The sequence below is a fragment of the Armigeres subalbatus genome, chromosome 2 (genome assembly GCF_024139115.2).
Source record: "Armigeres subalbatus isolate Guangzhou_Male chromosome 2, GZ_Asu_2, whole genome shotgun sequence".
In the NCBI taxonomy this organism is placed as follows: Eukaryota; Metazoa; Arthropoda; class Insecta; order Diptera; family Culicidae; genus Armigeres; species Armigeres subalbatus.
Window position 1 is genome coordinate 414,425,207 of NC_085140.1, and position 20,893 is coordinate 414,446,099.

The following is a 20,893-nucleotide window of genomic DNA, read 5'->3' on the forward strand; positions in this document are numbered from 1 at the left end:
TGAACACTAAGCTGCGAGGCGGCTCTGTCCCAGTGTGGGGATGTAATGCCAATAATAATAAGAAGAAGGGTGAGCTTGTAGTGTATCCTTCGCCACCACACACCATTCTCTTAAACACCGCAAAAGATCACCGCACGTATCTATCTAATAACCCTAGTGATTGCAAGTCTTTCTCGAGCATGGTTCAAGTCTGATGTCTTTTGAAGGATCACCAGTCTTATAAGCGTTCTGTACAGAATACATTTGATGCGGGTGTGAAACTTTTTTGATCCCAGTTTCATCTGGAGACAGGCTTCGTATTTTACGACTAACCTTATTATCAGCAGTGAACAACAAATTCCTCCATCACCTCGAGGGTTTCCCCGCCTGTCGTAACCACTAATTTACCACAAGTCTACTATTGTTGTCTCACGTTTCACGTTTTGGGTGCCACCTTTTCAAATGTTGGGCCGACAGTGTCTATATCATTCGCGAAACAAATAAATTGATTGGATCTGCTGAAAATCGTGACACACTGCATGACACCTTCTAGCACAAAATTTGAAAACAGGCACGAAAGACCATCATCTAAAGGCTGCAAATCTCCATTCAAACACATTTTTAAGTCTAAAGCTGCAATGAATAAGACGGTATCATCTGCAAATAAGTTAGTATCACAAAAACGTAAAGATCTTCGCATATCATTAGGATCTATAAACGACTTTTCACACAAACACAAACTTCATGCTATGACAAATGCATGATAATTAAATTAAAAATACATTTTTCGACGGAATTTTGGTGACAGACTCACGAAGATTCAGTAAAAAAACCCTGATTACTAGCGGTGATGGTGCCTTTCTCGTGCATTATAAAAATAGTATTTTGGCCATTACTCTTGAGCCCATAGGCCGATCTGGCCAATTTTCGATAGGAAACAAAAGGACAGTGTTCTGTGTAACTTCCGAGCCCATAGTCCGATCTGATCAATTTTCAATAGGAAACAATGGTAGAGTATAGCTTACTTGTTGCGAGTAAATCGGTTAAGGATAAGTACCTGAAAAATGAGTGAATTTTTTTTTTGGGTGGGTGCGCACAGACACACACACACAGACACACACACACACACACACACACACACACACACACACACACACACACACACACACACACACACACACACACACACACACACACACACAACGCTGTGGCCATCAACTCCGTACGATGATGAAGACGACACTGTTGATGCTACGGTCTCCAGCGAAGAGCTTGAAGTTGTCGCGAAAGCTCTGAAGGTTAAAAAAGCCCCTGGTCCGGACAGAATTCCCAATGTAGCATTGAGGACTGCTCTACTACTTCCCGGACATGTTTAGGACGGTAATGCGAAAATGCCTGTAAAAAGGCAATTTTCCAGATAGATGGAAGATATAGAAGCTGGTGCTGTTGCCAAAACCAGGAAAACTGCTCGGGGATCCAACATCGTACAGACCTATTTACTTGTTGGACACCCTCGGAAAACTTTTGGAACGGCTTATTCTCAACAGGCTATCAAAGTACATAGAAGGCGAGCGTGGTCTGTCGAATATGCAGTTTGGATTCTGGAAGGGTACATCGACGGTGGACGCAATCCGGGCCGTCATTCAGAGGGTAGAGATGGCCTCTAATAAAAAAGGAGAGGTGATCGGTACTGTGCTGTCGTAATATCCGATGTTAAAAACGCGTTCAACAGCGCTAGCTGGAAGGCTATCGCTGAAGCACTGCATAGTATGCGTGTCCCGGCGTACTTATGCAGGATTTTGAAGAGCTATTTCGAGAATCGTGTCCTGATTTACGCAACAAACATCGGGCAAAGGTCGATCAGGGTCACAGCAGGAGTGCCACAATGTTAGTGATGAACTCTAATTTTGAAAAATCACTTTAATAAAGCTTAAAAAAAAAAAAAAAAAAAGGAGTGCCACAAGGCTCTATACTCGGACCCATTCTTTGGAATGCGATGTACAATGGAATACTAACGCTTAAGCTGCCCAAAGGAGTCGTGATCGTTGGATTTGCCGATGACGTTGTCTTGTCGATAACGGGTGAGAATCTAGAGGAGGTGGAAATGCTGGCAGCTGAAACGATCGATATAATCGAAAACTGGATGGCTAGTGTCAGTTTACAATTGGCTCACCACAAAACAGAAGTTGTTTTGGTGAGTAACTGCAAAGTCGCACAGAGTGTGGAAATTTCTGTCGGAGGGCACGTAATTCGGTCTCAGCGTTCACTGAAACACCTGGGGGTGATGATAGACGATCGGTTAAATTTTAATAGCCACGTTGACTATGCCTGCGCGAAGGCTGCGAAGGCAACCACAGCGTTAGCCCGAATCATGCCAAATGTTAGGGGTCCGAGGAGTAGTAAAAGGCGGCTTTTGGCGAGCGTATCATCATCGATCCTAAGGTACGGCGTCCCCGCGTGGGGTAATGCGCTCAAAGCTAAAAAGCGTGTATCGGCTCATGGCTATGAGAGTCGCTAGCGCCTATAGGACTATATCGTCGGAGGCAGTATGTGTGATCGCCGGGATGATTCCCGTCGGCATAATGCTGGCTGAGGATATTGAGTGCTACCATAGAAGGGACATTAGAGGTGTGAGGAAAACAGTGAGAATAGAATCAATGGCCAAGTGGCAACATGAGTGGGATAACTCGGACAAAGGAAGGTGGACTCACCGCCTCATTCCAAACTTGACGAGTTGGGTAAACAGAAAGCACGGCGAAATAGATTTTCATCTGACGCAGTTCCTGTCGGGACACGGATGTTTTAGGAAGTATCTACATCGTTTTGGTCACGCACGTTCACCATGCTGCCCGGTGTGCGAGGATGCGGAGGAAACACCTGAACACGTTCTATTCGAATGCCCTAGGTTCGAGACCATACGAAGAGAAATATCAGCTTTGAGCGTGGAGAACATAGTCGGTGAGATGTGTCGCGATGAAGCCACTTGGGATGTCGTCAAAAATGTAGTATCGCACATTCTTACGGAGTTGCAAAGAACTTGGAGACGGGACCAGCGAATGAATTGACAGCGACAGCGACCACGCGAAGATAGGGAGAGAGTGATACAATCGGTAACTGGGGAGGTTCCACTGTCGGGGAGCCTCTTGTCGGAAAAGGATAGATCCGCCGCCGGGGACTATTCGAGAAGTCCGCGATTAAGCTGGGAGCTTAATGGCTCAAGGTTATTGATTATCAATCTCGTAATAACTTTCGTCGCCGGGGTGCGTCGGTGTAAGCTAGATCCACCGTCGGGGACTAAGCCGAGTAGACCGTGACGCGTAAGAGTACCGGGTTCGGGTCATCGAGGCGCCATTGAACCGGACGTTATGCCCCACCCGGAATCTCTGGATAGACTTCGGCACTCGACCGGTCACTCGCTGAAGTGAGAAAGGACTGAAGATTGGAGAAGACAAATTAGATGTTAAGAGTAGTTCAGGCTACGCAACAGCCTTCCACGAAAGCGGGTCGTCGGTTTCGAGGGAAAATCCTTCGCCGGGGAACTCCCTGACGGAGTAGGATAGATCCGCCGCCGGGGATCATCTGAGTAGTCTGCGACGGAACTGGGAGCTAATTGGCTCAACGTTGATAGATGATGATGAATGGCACGAGAATGTTGTTAAAAGACTATGATGAGACCTATATCAGGCTAGGAGCTGAATGGCTCATAGACAAGGGAGAACAGATCCGGGGGAGATTCCGCCGCCGGGAATTTTTTCGTCGGTGTAGGCCAGATCCATCGCCGGGGACTAGGTCGAGTAGATCGCGACGCGTTGAAGGGCCGGTTTCGGGTCATCAAGGCACCATTGAACCGGACGCTATGCTCCACCCGGAATCTCTGGATCGACTTCGGCACTCGTCCGGTAACCCGTTGACGTGAGAAAGTGCATAGGACCTGCTGACCAGGTGTATTAGTGGTGTTGAAAACGAAACAGCCTTCCACGGATGCGGGTCGTCGGTTTCGGGGGAGCTTCCGCCGCCGGGGGACTCCCCGTCGGAGTAGGATAGATCCGCCGCCGGGGATTATCTGAGTAGAGTGCGACCACGTTGGGAGCTAAATGGCTCGAAAAGGTGATGGTGCTGAATGGCACGAGGAAAAGATAAAGAATTTTGTGTACTTACTGGTACAAACAAGAGAGCCAAATCGCCCAGAAGTAAATAGAAAATCGAAGAGAGGCGCCGTGAAACGTGCCATTTTGGGAGGAGTACATTTAGTACTGCCTATCCCCCAGAAGTAATACTGGAAGGTAGTCCCGGGGGGTTCAGGGTATTAGGGGAGAGGGTAACTCAAGTAACCTTCTGTTACTTGGGTGGGTTTAGTGGGTCCGGCGGTTTGGCCTTCTGCCTAACGCGTCAACCCCACTCCCTGAGTGATAATTTCAGGTGTCTGTATGCAGATTTGCCTTCATCCCTCTATAAAAAAAACACACACACACACACACACACACACACACACACACACACACACACACACACACACACACACACACACACACACACACACACACACACACACACACACACACACACACACACACACACACACACACACACACACACACACACACACACACACACAGACATCACCTCAATTCGTCGAGCTGAGTCGATTGGTATATAACACTATGGGTCTCCGGGCCTTCTATAAAAAGTTTGTTTTTGGAGCGATCATATAGCCTTTACCGTTTACTTAGTATACGAGAAAGGCAATAAACAAGATTTCACTAAAAGTTTATTAATCATCAACAACGTTTATCGTTTATTAATAGGTATTTGATGGTTAGCTTACAGTAATTTATATCAGGATTGTCACATAAAACTTCTGGCCATATTAAACAGCAAACAAAATTGTTATTTAAACTGTTAGCACGCATCCTCGTGACACATCACCAACGCTCTTACAATGGCTCCACTTTCAACCACAGTCCCCCTTCCGATGTGAAAATTGGAGAACGTGGGGAGATTTTCAACGGAACCGGTGTCCTGTTGGACAGCGTGAACCGGAAATCCTTCAACAAGTACGCCAAACCGACTCGAGCTTGCATCATCCCGAATCGCAACCCAATGCATATTCGAGGACCTTCACCGAACGGCAGAAATGTGTACGGGTTACGGTTACCGACCTGGTCCGGTGCAAAGCGATCCGGGTCGTACCGTTCCGGATCGGGGTAGTACTCGGGATCGTGCTGGATGGCGTATACCGGTACGATAATAGTGGAACCTTGTTGGAGTACAACTTTGCTGTTGGGTAGCTTGTAGTCCTTGGAAACCGTTCTTGTAAGATTGGAAACAGGAGGGTATTTACGAAGAGATTCTGCGGGAGATTGAAAAAAAAAAACTTGTTTAATAAAGAATGCTATTGAAAAGGTGTTTAGATTCTGTCCCCATTTTTTGTATCAAAATTTGTTGATTATTTTTTTACGTGTTTTTTAGATGTTCAGTTTGTATTTAAGAAAAAAATAAGTACAATAATCTCTAGGAAATATGTTAAACACATATTGAATTGATCTTACCGTTGATACACTGATCGATGTACGGCATATCTTGCATTGCCTCGTATGTCATTGAACCATGCTTTTTGATAGCGTCTGCAACGCATTTCCGTGCCTTGTTTTGAAGATCGATGTTTTGCGCCAATTCGTACAAGCAATAGGACATTGCTGTCGATGACGTTTCGAAGCCAGCCAAAAAGAACACAAAAGCTTGTGCAGCGATTTCCTCTACAGTCATAGGATCAACATTGTGGGGGTTACCGTCTTCCAAAGGTTCTGCATTTTTCAGCTTCATCAGCAGGCTCATGAAATCATTCCTTTCAATTTTGCTCTCCTCCCGATACTTGACTGTATCTTTAACAGCACCTATGAAAAATTTGGACACTTCTTTATCAGTTAAAGTTATCCGAAGCGTTCGAGCTACGGAACGGAACTGTTGGGCGATAAAAATTTTAAGAAGTCGACCGTTAGGCACTGAAAATATTTTTCGCCCCATGCGTCTAAACTCAGCTTCCGGGTCAAGCAGGCTGTTGCATTCCAATCCGAATGCGCAATTTCCGATAACATCAGTCGTAAACCGTGCAAGAATCTCCTTCATCTCGATTTCATTATTTTTAAACGCATCTGTTTTCATTAGCTCCAAAAATTCTTCAGCCACTGCAATTATAGTTGGATACATCATCTTCATTTTTCCTGAAGTGAACGTAGGCGTCAGCTTGGCTCTCAAATTTCTCCACTTAGTGCCCTCCATAGTGAACAGATGAGCCGACAAAGGATCGTCCTTCTCATTATAGTACACTGATCGGTCATGGAAGTACTGGAAATCTTTCACTAACACAGTTTTGATCAAATCTAAGTCCATTGCCAGCGCAACGGGATTTGTGAAGAAGAACATTCCTCCGATCGGTCCTTTTCCCTTCAGATCCTTGTAACAGCGCTGCATCAGTGTCGAAAAATGCTCCGTTCGGCCCATTCCACGAATGTTGCCGGCCGGGAAACTGGGTTCCGAATACGGAATATCACGCTCCTTCCAGTACGAGTAACGTTTGCGCACCCATAGTGCTGCCAAAATCACTGCTACAACTGCTAGGTAAATCCACATTGCCGAAAAAATTGATTGTTGAATCTGAGTCGTTCCGTTTCAGTCGAAAGTACACTAATGGAAGCCGATCTTGCGAATAGCTCTAATATACCGGGACAAATACAGAGACAAAACTTTGACTCACGGTTACTTACCAAGAGAGCGTAATGTTTATCTCGTAGATTGTCGCTACAATTCATTACAGCCAATCATTGAAGGAGGAGATAGAGGCATGTATCTGCTGTCTATCGCGTTTTTGTAGTAATGAATTGTATGAATTATTTCATCATATGATTTTTTATCAATTTACCCATTCGTTATAATTTGTATTATTTTTGCTAGTCAGAATCATATTTTTTTTTCATCATCTTAGTAGAGATTGTCACCAATTGTTGTTCGATATGCTGATATCAGTTTATTCGAGGATTCCTTTTTTACTGTCCCAAAAAAATATAAAAGTAACCATTACCACTATATTGCATTGGGACCTGGTATTCACGGCATTTTTGGAGGATTTGCCGTACAGTAAAGATCTGGTCCGTTGTCGAGCGGCCGTCAACGAAGCCGGCTTGATAACTTCCCACGAACTCATTCACTAATGGTGACAGACGACGGAAGATGATCTGGGAAATCACTTTGTAGGCGGCATTAACCCTTTATAAGGCAGTGGCAACTATATTGCCACCAACAAATAATATGTTTTTCTATTTATTAACAAGAGCTCTACTTATTATTTCACATGTAGTGACTTTATTTGCTTCCTAGTAACACCCCAGGTGAATTTGAGCCATAAAAAAATTGAAATGTCAATTTGAGAACAGTTTTTTTACGAACAGATAGTAAGTTTCGATTGGAAGAAGGATTTTCAGTTATAATTTGTTAAAAAAAAACGACAAAGATATATTTTTTCCCGTTGGTATCAATTATTTTGAATCTCCTGTGTTAGATTACTACGTGATTAGCGTGAAAAAAGCTTTACCTTTCTGTATATTTGTTTTTTGGATTTTTGACGAAATTGTGTTTTTTTGGGAGAAAAAACGCGAAAAAAATTTTTTTCACTTATAATGCGTTTTCTGACTAGGACTCTTCACCAAAAAATGTAACGTACCTTGATTTGACTGGTTCTACGTAAAAACAAATTTTTAAAAATCTTTTTATATTTTTGTTGTTGCCTGTTTTCCCGCTTGCCGGGCAGTGGCAACTATATTGCCACCAATGTTGTCCCGCTTCGCGGGCAGTGGCAACTATATTGCCACCAATGTTTTACCGCTTGGCGGGCAGTGGCAACTATATTGCCACCAATTTTTCAATGTTTCTGAACTGTTTAATGTATATCAAACATACATTTGAGTTTAATACCATGTCAACATTGTGTCCTATTGTTGTTTTTGTTAATTTATTGTTTAGATTCGTCTGCCTTATAAAGGGTTAAGGATGGTGATCGCTCGAAAGTTCTCACACTCCAGCTTGTCGCCTTTCTTGTAAATGGGGCAAATAATTCCTTCCTCCCACTCCTCCGGTAGCTGTTCAGTTTCCCAGATTCTAACTATCAATTTGTGCAGGCAAATGGCTAACTTTTCCGGACCCATCTTGATGAGCTCAGCTTCGATACCATACTTACCAGCTGCTTTATTGGTCTTTAGCTGTTGGATGGCATCCTTAACTTTCCTCAAGGTAAGGGCTGGTTGGCTTCCATCGTCCGCTGAACTGACATCAAATCATCTCCTCCGCTGCCTTGACTTTCACTGCCTGTACTCTCAGCGCCATTCAAATGTTTCTCGTAGTGCTGCTTCCACCTTTCGATCACCACACATTCGTCCGTCAACATGCTCCCATCCTTATCCCGGCACATTTCGGTTCGCGGCACGAAGCCTTTGCGGGATGCGTTGAGCTTCTGATAGAACTTGCGTGTTTCTTGAGAACGGCACAGCTGTTCCATCTCCTCGCACTCCGCTTCTTCCAGGCGGCGTTCCTCCCTTCCTTCATTTAGACTTTGGTCAGATGAAGTATAATTAGTATAAATAAATAAATAAATCTGTGGAAATGCTAAGCTTGAACGCAGGTCGAGAATTCCTCAAAAATATGTGTCTTTAAAATGGAATGATGAATCTGCTAATATTTCGAATGAATTGCTAAAAAACACTGTCTGGGGGACTCACAAATTTTCATACCAGTGCATGTGATTATGAGATAAGAATTTCCGTCACCCGTAATCTTTTGTTATGAGATCGCCAAATTTTAACAGCTGCTTGCATGGAGGAAAGATAGGGATCCATGGGTGCACCTATGTACCTTTCACACTTTCGCAGTGGCTAATCCTTGTCTATTTATGTGCAATAGCGGACTTTGTCGATAGTATGGGTAGCGAATTGTGATGCTAGAAAGGTTACGGAATCACGTATTCGGAACCAAATTGGCTAGCCAACAATTCATGGGGTACAACGCAAAATCAACGATCATACCCGTGTCACAGAAAACGGTCCTATAAGGAAATACATTTAGTTTTCGAAATATTTCGAGCTTTTATCAATTTTCTTACAGTTTTTTGGTTACATATATCTTGTCTACTTTCTCATAGTAGTTGAGGTTTACAGATTTTATGGAATATAAGTCATGTTCTTGTTTTTTTTACAAAACCGTTCGTCCTTGGCAAATACGTTTCGTGATCCATCGACAATCCGGCGAGTGCTGCTATCCGTCGACCCATTTTGGGCATACGTCGACAAATCGTGAGAATGTTAGTCGTCGGCCCTAACAACCGAGTACAATGCATCCGTCAGCCATTCTGACCGGCCTACCGGGGCTGTTAGCATTAAATATGTTTTTACAATGCTGACTTCAATGAGTCAAATATGACCGTTAGTTGTGTTTCTTATTGACAACTCGGACAACGGCCCTTCTGCAGTACAACGTCATCTCACGATGCGCCGGTAGACCGTTATTATAAAATAAAAATATCCATCAAAACCAAGTGCATGGCTCGATTTCTGTGGTAATTCTGCACCTCTGGACCAATTTTCAAAAAAAGTTTTTAGGCAAGAAATTAAAAAAAGAATTAAAAGAATCCAAAAATATCACCACAAAAACCTCCAAAAAATGTCGAAGTAGTTTTCAATCAGTTTGTATTTGTTGCCATTTCAATTCATTTATTTTTTTTTTTTTAATCTTTCGTTTATTTGGAAGGCTCATTTGCCGTGAAGCGTTACGGAGCCGAAATCAAGTTTTACAATACTTTTCTTGATTCTTATACATAGTGTTAGTTTTGGGGAACCGAAAGACTCGCGGTTTGGTCGAGGTTAGGGTATACAATAATACAGTAGGAAAGGAAAGGATTTTAGGGTACTTAAGTAACTACGATGCTAATGCTCACAAAGTTGACATTCTTCGCGATGTTTCGTATCTGTAACTGGATAAAAAAACTTTTTTTGGGAGACAACAACGAGAGGAAGACTTACGGAAGGGGTTAACGACAGACATTGAAATGGACAGCAAGAGGAAGACATTCGTAATAATTCATTTATTTAGTTAACATCTAAACAGATTACACTGATTCAACCATTTGGCGTCAGAATGCACAGTTCGAGTTCACATCTCTCCATGGTTGCACCTGTTCTGTACTTAATCACCTAGCTCGCCCTTCCAGCTTGAGCTACCTTCTGGGTACTGGGTTCGCCATAAAGCTAGGCGAGCTCGCCGCCACACACCATTCTCTTGCACAACGCCAAAGATGGTCCTGAGCACGCGATGCCGTTATTACATTAGCCATCAATTGCTTCTTCAAAACCATGAACGAGTTTCAAAAAGCTCCTGCGTTCAAGTTTTTGAAATCATTCGGAGCCTGATGATTGAAATATTATTTAGAAATTTATGAATGTTTAAGTAGAGTAACTTACCGTGACGTAATGCGAAAGATCTGGATTCCAGTGAACCATATGCAATTTGTTGATGCCTCTGATCTGTTCTTGGTTCTACCACAATTCTACTCAAGCTGGAGCTTATCGTGCAACTTGAAAATCGTATTAACAACTCCAATCTTGACGTCTAGTGGCCGAGATGAGCAAAAGTTCAATATTTAATCTTCGTCGTTATTAGAAGCAAAAAGCATATGCACACAGCTTGTAAATTTTATTCTTTCTCTTGTGCAATTTTCCTTGATGATTATTTAGTTCTCGAGATGTCATTCGACATGCTGACCTCAGTCTTGAAAGTCGTACTATTCTGCATATTTTGTGAAATGGCAATTATAAAGAGCCATCCTTGGAGTCATTACCACTTGATCCGCTTGCGGGAAAATTTCAGATTGTGATTTTGAAAAAGCTCCGTCAATTCCAATTGCTACGGCATTCTACGAAGATCTAACCTAATATAATGCTAAGCAACTGGACTACAATTTTTAAGGCTGTCGGGTTCTTTTCACCAATTTCTTCCGTACTTCAAGTTTGATCTTTACTTCTGATGCTTGTATACATTTTTTCACACCTCAATAATGAAAAAGTATATTACACAATATATTGTCACAAACTTTAATCTGAATAGAATATCAATTTCCCAAGGTTTTGTTCATGCTCAGAATGTTCTCGCCTTTGGAATTCAACAAAGAACCATACAAAAAAAAACATATCAAGGTCAGTTTGGTGAGTTTAGTCAGTTATGAATATTTATATGTAATAGGATTAAAGAAAACAAATTCAAACTGATTACTATGTCTGAAACTTGATTATGCATATGTACAACATGTGATAGATTTAGTTCGGAAAAGGTATTGGAGGGTAACCGCCCCTTCGGTGGGGTTTGATCCCACGACCCCAGTTCGCATGACAGGTGCTTTCCCTACTAAGCTCAAACCCCACCGAAGGGGCGGTTACCCTCCAATACCTTTTCCGAACTAAATCTATCACATGTTGTACATATACATAATCAAGTTTCAGACATAGTAATTAATTTCCACTCCGGGTGGCTTAATACCCGGCATATAGGCAATTAACTTTGAATGTACTGATCTCGAGTGGCGATCTCTCTTCGCTTGTGTGGTCGTGTTGGGATCTGACGACCAAACTGGCACAACCTCACACAACCCTACTTCATTGAGCGCCGTTGCTGATGAAGCAAGTGTGTAGGAGCCGAACAATATTAAATACTCATCCTACTTGGTTGACATTGTGTACAAAAATACATTTGAGAGAGTTAGTTCTGAAAATGTATTGCGAGAGATCGGCTGGTACCTGGTGCTGGGAATTTGGTTTCATCAGTACCCGCTAAGCTGCGGTGGACGACGGAGGTCCTTCGTAGCTTAGTAGGGAAAGCACCTGTCATGCGAACTGGGGTCGTGGGATCAAACCCCACCGAAGGGGCGGTTACCCTCCAATACCTTTTTCGAACTAAATCTATCACATGTTGTACATATGCATAATCAAGTTTCAGACATAGTAATTAATTTCCACTCCGGGTGGCTTAATACCCGGCATATAGGCAATTAACTTTGAATGTACCGAAATTCAAACTGGTTGAAAACAACTTGGACAATTTTTTGGTCGGCTTTGTGGTTATTTTGGGGATATTGCTGAATTAAAATTTATATTCTTTTATAATTTCTTAACTAGAAACTTTGAATCAAGATTCCTCGAGATACCTCCTGGGGATTTTTTTTATTTGTCCAGAGGAGCAGAATTACTACAGGACTCGGTTTTGACGGACATTTTTATTTTATAATAACGGTCTACCGGCGCACCAACCGTCATCCATTCTGACCGGCCACGTCATCCGTCGGTCTCCCGACGACCACGATCTAGAATCCAACGCTTTTTTTTGATCGGCCAGCAAGCGCCGCTTCGTCATTCGTCTGGCAATTTCTCGGACCGCTCTGTAGTCCGTCGACCGAACCGTCAAGCCAAGCCACCCGTTAGCCAATTCAGCAAGTTGAGACACCTTTCCTATTGGCGATTCGACCACGTTGTCAACCACCATGCTTACCGTGAGTAATTTTTTTTATCTAACGATCAGCCATTCGATTTTTGACTAGACCGAAAACCCTTCTTATTACCTCTATCGACCCTGGAACTCGAGGATTAAAAGAGGCCTTGCCACCCCATTGGCTATAGACCAGTTTTGTGGGGCTTAGGAGGGTTCTTCTTCTAAGACCTGTCGACGGTTCCTCCAGGGCAAAAGGCCGTACCAGAAACGGTATTATGTAATGTCTTCAAATTTGTCATCAATATCAAAACTTAATTTATCATTATACTATTTACCAAGCATTAAAGATGTTAAAATTCAAAATATTGCAAGCGAAACGATTTAGAAGCGTTTGAAATGCACAAGCTACGAAAAACATCAATTTTAGTTTTTATAATCGATGTTTTCTTATGATTGGGATCCTGCATAAGCCTATACCAAACGCCAACATCTTTTTAATTGTTTGGCCATGCTGGTATTAATAAAAATTACTAGTACCTTGATAATGTTTGCAAACTATCTGAGTTTTCTAACCATCGCAACATATTTCCTCTTCTCGAGGACCTGCAATGCAGATTCAACTGATTCAATAGCCATGCGTCCTTTGCTGGGTGAACTTTCAAGAAAAAGCGTTCCGAAACGTTCCCCCACAGGATAGAAATGGAAACGCTATGGAAGTCCATTTCCAGTTCTAGCGATTGCTAGAACATGAGAAACATACGAAGTAGGAAAATGGAACGGACCTAGGATTGAACCCACGACCTCCTGCATATGAGGCAGAAGCAGTAGCCATATGACTACCAAGCCCGTCTTCAGAAATAGCAATCCAAAGAAACAGAAGCTAAAGATTTCCTAATATTGACGCAAGATATTAAAAAAAAAATGCATCACGTTCACGTTTAATGGATAGATGTTACTATAGGATGGATCCAAATTTTCACGGGAAAAATACAAGTTTTACAAAATACAAGTTCAGTTTTTTTATAGAAGAATGAAGGCATATCTGCAAACAGACACCTAAAATTACTTAAGGTTACTAGAGTTGCCGTATCTTCTAGTACCCTGATTTCCCGGAACTACTTTTCAGTACTACTTCTGAAGAATTGGCAGTACTAAATGTACTGCTCCCAAAACGACACGTTTCAAAGTGCCTCTTTTCGATGTTCTGTTTGTGGGCGCTTTGGCTCCATTGTTTGTACATAACATTTTGAGGATAATTTTTTATTTATTATCAGACTAAGGCCGGAGTGGCCTGTGCTGCACATAAAAGTCTTCTCCATTCAGCTCGATCGATGGCTGCACTTCGCCAACCACGCAGTCTGCGGAGGGTCCGCAAATCGTCCTCCACCTGATCGATCCACCTTGCCCGCTGTGCACCTCGCCTTCTTGTTCCCGTCGGATCGTTGTCGAGAACCATTTCCACCGGATTACTGTCCGACATTCTGGCTACGTGCCCGGCCCACCGCAGTCTTCCGATTTTCGCGGTGTGAACGATGGATGGTTCTCCCAACAGCTGATGCAACTCGTGGTTCATTCGCCGCCTCCACGTACCGTCCGTCATCTGCACCCCACCATAGATGGTACGCAACACTTTCCTTTCGAAAACTCCCAGTGCGCGTTGGTCCTCCACGAGCATCGTCCAGGTCTCGTGCCCGTAGAGAACTACCGGTCTTATAAGCGTTTTGTAGATAGTCAGTTTGGTACGGCGGCGAACTCTATTCGATCGGAGCGTCTTACGGAGTCCAAATTACGTACGATTTCCAGCCACTATGCGCCTCCGAATTTCTCTGCTGGTATCGTTATCGGCGGTCACCAGTAAGCCCAAGTAGCAGAAATTTTCAACCACCTCGATTACGTCACCACCGATAGAAACTCGTGATGGGTGGCTTACATTGACCTCTCTTGAGCATCTTCCTATCATGTACTTCGTCTTCGACATATTTATGACTAGTCCAATCCGTTTAGCTTCGCTTTTCATTCTGATGTAGGCTTCCTCCATCCTCTCAAAGTTACGTGCCATGATATCAATGTCGTCGGCGAAACCAAATAACTGGACGGACTTCGTGAAAATCGTACCACTCGTGTCAATCCCTGCTCTTCGTATTACTCCCTCCAAAGCGATGTTGAATAGCAGACACGAAAGACCATAATCTTGCCGTAACTCTCTACGCGTTTCGAAAGGACTCGAGAATGCCCCTGAAACTCGAACTACGCACATCACCCGATCCATCGTCGCCTTAATCAACCGTATCAGTTTATCCGGAAATCCGTTTTCGTGCATTAGCTGGCATAGCTGGTCCCGATCGATTGTATCATATGCTGCTTTGAAGTCGATAAATAGATGATGTGTGGGCACGTTGTATTCGCGGCATTTCTGCAATACCTGACGTATGGCGAATACCTGGTCCGTGATGATAATTGTATGATGCAAAATATTCCTTCCCGAAATCTTAGCTACGCTTGATGCTCTGTAACTCGATATTTCCCCTTACTCGATGAAATTCAAAGTCGCTTGAACCTTGCATACTGCGTTCCCTCCGTAAGTTGATAACTTCCTTACTCGAAATTTTTGAGTCGAACTAATTTCTCAATGCAGTTTCACCTCGCTAACTCGATGTTGTTGAATTGGTTCACATACACGATATAGTTAGACGTTAGAAGTGAAAAGTGTCGCTTGTCACTTTTCAAGTGAGTGGGGGAAGTGAGAAATGAGAAGTGAGAAGTGAAAAGTTAGAAGTGATAGGTGAAAAATTCGAAGAAGTAAAAAATGAGGAGTGAGGATTGAAAAGTGGAGAGTGCGAAGTAAGAAGTGAGAAATGAGGAGTGAAAAGTTAGAAATTCAGAGTGAAAAGTAAGTAGTAAGAGAAGTGAAAAGGTAGAAGTCAAAAGTGATAAGAAGGAAATGAGAAGTCAGTGTTATATAAGAAGTTATAAGTGAGAAGTGAAAATTAAAAAATGAGAAGTGAGAAATGAAAAGTTAAAGGTAAGAAGTGGGAAATTCTAATTGAGAAATGAAAAGTGAGAAGTGATAAGTTCGAAATGAGAATTCAGAAATAAAAAGCTATGAGTGAGAAGTGAAAAAGTGTTAAATGAGAAGTGAGAAGGGCGACGTGTGAAGTGAGATGATGGAGGTAAGAAGCGAGATGTGCGAAGAGAGAAGTAAGAAGTGAGAAGTGAGTTGTTATCCGAGTAGCACAACTCACACTGATTTGGTAGCAGCAACTCAAATGTGACCAAATTTGGTTGCATAAAGGTTACTGTGACTTTTCTGCAACATGTGTACTGCTTGGGTAGAAGGGAGTAGTAAGAGAAATGAGGACCGAGAATAGGTAGAGAACGAGGTTTTATCACTTTGCATCTTTCTTTTCTTTTCTTCTCTTGTCTTCTTTTTTCACAGCTCTCCACTCACTTCTCACTACTCAACCTCTCCCAAGCAACACCTCTTGTTGCTCAGTGAGTAACAACAACTGTGGTGTGACTTACTAAATGTCTAACTTATGCACAACGCGTCGTATTTGGAACTCCTTTGTGACACAAAAAGCGCAAGAGGTGGAGCCTATATGCAACATGTTGGTGCTACAATGAAAATAAAAACACAAAAATCAACCGGGAATCGAACCATGGACCTTGAGATTTGCAAACTTCTACTATAGTCACCACACCAACAATTCTATTTGGAGATTCTGCTACAAGTGCACTACATAAACAACAAAGTCATTTGTAACTGCATTGTACCTTATACGGAACATGCAGGGGACTGTCAAAAATAAAATACTGCTCAGCTGAGCTCAAAGTGTTTTGCAACATATCAGAAACATTGTCGTAACAGCAATGAACCGTGTTATTAATTCTGCAACTTATCTGTTTTGTTTCTGATATGAAACACATCGAATTTTAAACTACTCAAGAGGTCAGATGGGTAGAAAATTGCGACGCCACTTAAACGGAAATGAAACATTCTGTTTTTCTGAAACTGGGAAGTGGCGTTAATGTGACTCGATGTATTGCCAGTGTCTTCAATGCAATTTATTAAGAACAAACACCTATTTGAAAGATGTTGCGCGTGCTGCTTGGGTTCGTTTCTCACTTCCCAATTATTATGTCTCACTCCTCACCCTTTGCTTCTGTTTATCTCACTATTTTTATCGTACTTCTCACTTCGCAACTATCACATCGAATTTCTCATTACTCATTTCTCACCAATCACTTCTTATTTCTAACTTTCCATTACATGTTGCTGCCCGCATCTCACTACTCAATACTCACTTCCGTTTCGAAATGCTCATTTCTCACTACACTGTCTTCATTTGGAACATCTCATTTCTCACTACACCCAAAAAAACAAATCTGACAATTATTGTATAAAATCTAAGTATACGTAAAGGATATATGTTCGCTTCAAAAATGAACTTTTTATAGGAGGCCTGGAGACCCATAGTGTTATATACCAATCGACTACTTTTTTTAATTCGGGAAGCCATTTTGTTGAATTTGAACAGTTTTCATTGCGAAGAAAAAATAACGGCAATGTTTACAATACACGATAAAGAAACTCCTTAAAAATTGAGCAATTCGATATAAGAAGTGATTGAGTCCTCTTTAAAAACAGAATAATCCCCAAGCAACACCTCTTGTTTCTCAGTAAGTAACAACAACTGCGGTGTGACTTACTAAAGGTCTGACTTATGCACAACGCGTCGTATTTGGAACTCCTTTGTGACACAAAAAGCGCAAGAGGTGGAGCCTATTTGGAACATCTTGCGGCTACAATGAAAATAAAAACACAAAAACCAACCGGGAATCGAACCATGGACCTTGAGATTTGCAACCTTCTACTATATCCATCACACCAACAATTCTATTTGGAGATTCTGCTACAAGTGCACTACATAAACAACAAAGTCATTTGTAACTTTAATGTACCTTATGCGGAACATGCAGGGGATTTTCAAAAATAAAATACTGCTCAGCTGAACTGAAAGTGTTTTGCAACATATCGGAAACATTGTCGTAACAGCAATAAACCGAAGTGTTATTGATTCTGCAACTTATCTGTTTTGTTTCTGATATGAAACACATCGAATTTTAAACCACCCAAGAAGTCAGATAGGTAGAATATTGCAACGCCACTTAAACGGAAATGAAACATTGTGATTTTCTGAAACAGGGAAGTGGCTTTAATGTGACTCGATGTATTGCCAGTGTCTTCAATGCAATTTATTAGGAACAAACACCTATTTGAAAGATGTTGCGCGTGCTGCTTGGGTCCCTTTCTCATTGTTTATTGATACTATTTTATTTCTGGATTGACACATAATGGTTTTCTTCATATTGAACTGCAAACAATAGATTTACCGAACCAAAACTCATCCTCGCGACACATCGCCAACGAATGACCTTACAGCTGCTCCACTTTCAACCACAGTCCGCCTTCCGATGTGAGAATTTGACTGCTTGGGGAGATTTTCAACGGAACCAAGGTCCTGTTGGACAACGTGAACCTGAAATCCTTCAACAAGTATGCCAAACCGACTCGAGCTTGCATCATGCCGAATCGCAACCCAATGCATATTCGAGGACCTTCGCCGAACGGCAGGAAAGTGTACGGATTTCGTTTACCGACCTGATCTGGCGCGAAGCGATCCGGGTCGTAGCGTTCCGGATCAGGGTAATACTCAGGATCGTGATGGATGGCGTATACCGGTACGATAAGCGATGAACCTTTCTGCAGCACAACATTGCTGTCGGCAAGTTTGTAGTCCTTGGAAACCATTCTTGTTAGGTTCTATGCAGGAGGATATTTACGAAGAGATTCTGAGGGAGAGAAAGAACGTTTAAGTAAGTTTGAGGTCATTCAGGTGTTCACCGTTTTCTAGAGAATACTATTGAAAAAGTGCTTTATGCTCTGTTCCTTTTTTTTAATTTGAAAGATTGTTGATTCATTTTGGTAGTATATTCTGATTGAAATAATTAAATCGATACACATCAAAGGTCGTAAATTATACTAAACTACAGAAAGGTTACCAAAAAAATGTTTTGAAAGGGTGACGTATGTTCATATATAAGGATAGTGTGGTGTACCTTTATTATGCGTTAAACTTCAAATGCTCTTACCGTTGATACACTGATCGATATACGGCATGTCTTGTATCGCCTCGTATGTCATTGAACCATGCTTTTCAATAGCATCCGCAACGCATTTCCGCGCCTTGTTTTGAAGATCGATGTTTTGCGCTAATTCGTACAAGCAATAGGACATTGCTGTCGATGACGTTTCGAAACCAGCAAAGAAGAATACAACAGCTTGTGCAGCGACTTCCTCTAAAGACATGGGATCAATTGTGTGGGTATTGCCATCTTCTAATGGTTCTGCGTTTTTTAGCTTCATCAATAAGCTCATGAAGTCATTTCTTACAATATTATTCTCTTCTCGATACTTGACTGTATCTTTAACAGCACCAATGAAAAAGTCAGATACATCTTTATCGGTTAAAACTATCCGGAAGAATCGAGCTACCGAACTGAACTGTTGGGCGATAAACAGTTTAAGGGATCCACCAGAAACTGAAAAAAGTTTTCGTCCCATGCGTCTGAACTCTGCTTCCGGGTCGTGCAGACTGTTGCACTCCAATCCAAACGCACAACTCCCGATAACATCTGTTGTAAACCGAGCAAGAATCTCCTTCATTTCGATTTCATTGTTTTTCGAAACGTCAGTTTTCATCAACATCAAAAATTCTTCAGCCACTGCAATCATAGTTGGGTACATCATCTTCATTTTTCCTGAAGTGAACGTAGGCGTCAGCTTGGCTCTCAAATTTCTCCATTTAGTACCTTCCATAGTGAACAATTGAGCTGACAAAGGATCGTCTTTCTCGTTGTAGTACACTGATCGGTCATGGAAATGCTGGAAATCTTTCACTAGTACATTTTTGATCAAATCTAAGTCAATTGCCAGCGCAACGGGACTTATGAAGAAGAAAATTCCTCCCATTGGTCCTTTTCCCTTCAGTTCCTTGTAACAGCGCTGCATCTGTGCCGAAATATGCTCCGTTCGTCCCATTCCACGGAAATTACCGGCCGGGAAACTGGGTTCCAAATACGGGATGCCACGTTCCTTCCAGTACGAGTAACGTTTTCGCACCCATAGCACCGCCAACGTCACTGCTAACACAGTTAGGTAAATCCACATTGTCGAAACAATTAATTATTGAATTCAAGTAGTCTCGTTCCAGTCAAATGTTAACTAACGGAAGCCCGACATGTGAAAAGCTTTAATACACCGGGACAAACCTTTATCTCATGCTTACTTGCCAGAAGATCGTAATATTTATCATGAAGATTGCAGCTATAAGTCATCGCAATCAATCATTGAAAGCGCCGATAAAGGCATATACTCGTTGTTTGTAAAGACAATATCATGCTTTGTAGTAACGAATTCGATGCAATATTTCATCATCTAAATTTTGCAATTGCCCAATCGCAGAAGGATCAACATCTTTTTAATGACTTAGTAAAGATTGTCACCAGGCGATTGTTCCATTTGATGATGTCAATTTTTTGTTAAATGTCTTGGCTGTGCATATGCACAGCATATGTTTCGAAATGGACAAATTGATATGAAATTTGCGAAAAAGAATCCACGTGTCTTGGAGGGACTCGAACCCTCAACCTCCTGGCGTGATAACCCCTACACAACAAGACCACTTAAAGGTCACGTTTGCTGAAAAGCCATCAGAATCCGAGTACAAACTTCCACCGCGGTTAGCTCTCTTTTTTGCAAATTGAATATTTTTCAAGCGAGTCAAGCGAGTGCACATTGTTTATTAAACGAAAGGATCGCACTCCATGCCCCTCGGCAACGGGCTGGGCGGGCTGGTATAGAATGCTGTGTGGGTGTGGAATAAGGGTAAGTTTCCTTCAGCGTGTAATGCTCCGGTAGTGTCTTATCACAATACTGTATACTTTGACAGAATAATGAACACGCGTTCATTCCGTGTAGGTGTAATGACATTTCGCGTTGATCTGTCGATGCATCATCATGACTCTGCCTCTTTCGGCGATAGACCACCACACGAGCAGGACGTGGGCATCGAACAGCATTCCGCTAGCTAACTAGTGAATTGGCGGGTGGCCATTTCCGGACTCCACATTTGGCGATCCGTGCCAGGATTTATTGCCACCTAGGCAATAAAGCAAGTAAGTAAAAATTAAATCAGCTATTGAAAAAAAAATGCTCGAACACAGATCCGATTTTTTTTCTGCGGTTGGAAAAACGGCTTACTAGATGTCGCAGAAGTTAACGCGAAAAGATTCAAGCGTTATTTTTCAAGAGTGGTGAGTGCAATGGTAAACC

The 20,893-nt window shown here is 42.2% G+C and overlaps 1 protein-coding gene and 1 pseudogene across 1 annotated transcript; both read right to left on the bottom strand.

Moving 5' to 3' along the window:
• Nucleotides 1–4,796: 4,796 nt before the first annotated feature.
• LOC134217683 (probable cytochrome P450 6a14) lies at nt 4,797–6,632 on the bottom strand. Its single transcript, XM_062696494.1, has 2 exons — nt 5,529–6,632; nt 4,797–5,329 (listed from the first exon to the last, which is right to left on the bottom strand). Exons 1-2 carry the CDS (start codon nt 6,607–6,609, stop codon nt 4,914–4,916), a joined length of 1,497 nt encoding a protein of 498 aa, XP_062552478.1. The 5' UTR covers nt 6,610–6,632; the 3' UTR covers nt 4,797–4,913.
• An 11,180-nt stretch (nt 6,633–17,812) lies between these two features.
• On the bottom strand, nt 17,813–19,732 carry LOC134217684 (probable cytochrome P450 6a13; annotated as a pseudogene).
• Nucleotides 19,733–20,893: the final 1,161 nt, after the last annotated feature.

Excerpts from the sequence above, each read along its gene's own strand:
- LOC134217683 (XM_062696494.1), bottom strand. The coding sequence starts at position 6,609 with ATGTGGATTTACCTAGCAGTTGTAGCAGTGATTTTGGCAGCACTATGG. Across the intron at positions 5,330-5,528 it reads CATCGATCAGTGTATCAACG|AATCTCTTCGTAAATACCCT; the intron begins GTAAGATCAATT and ends AATCTCCCGCAG.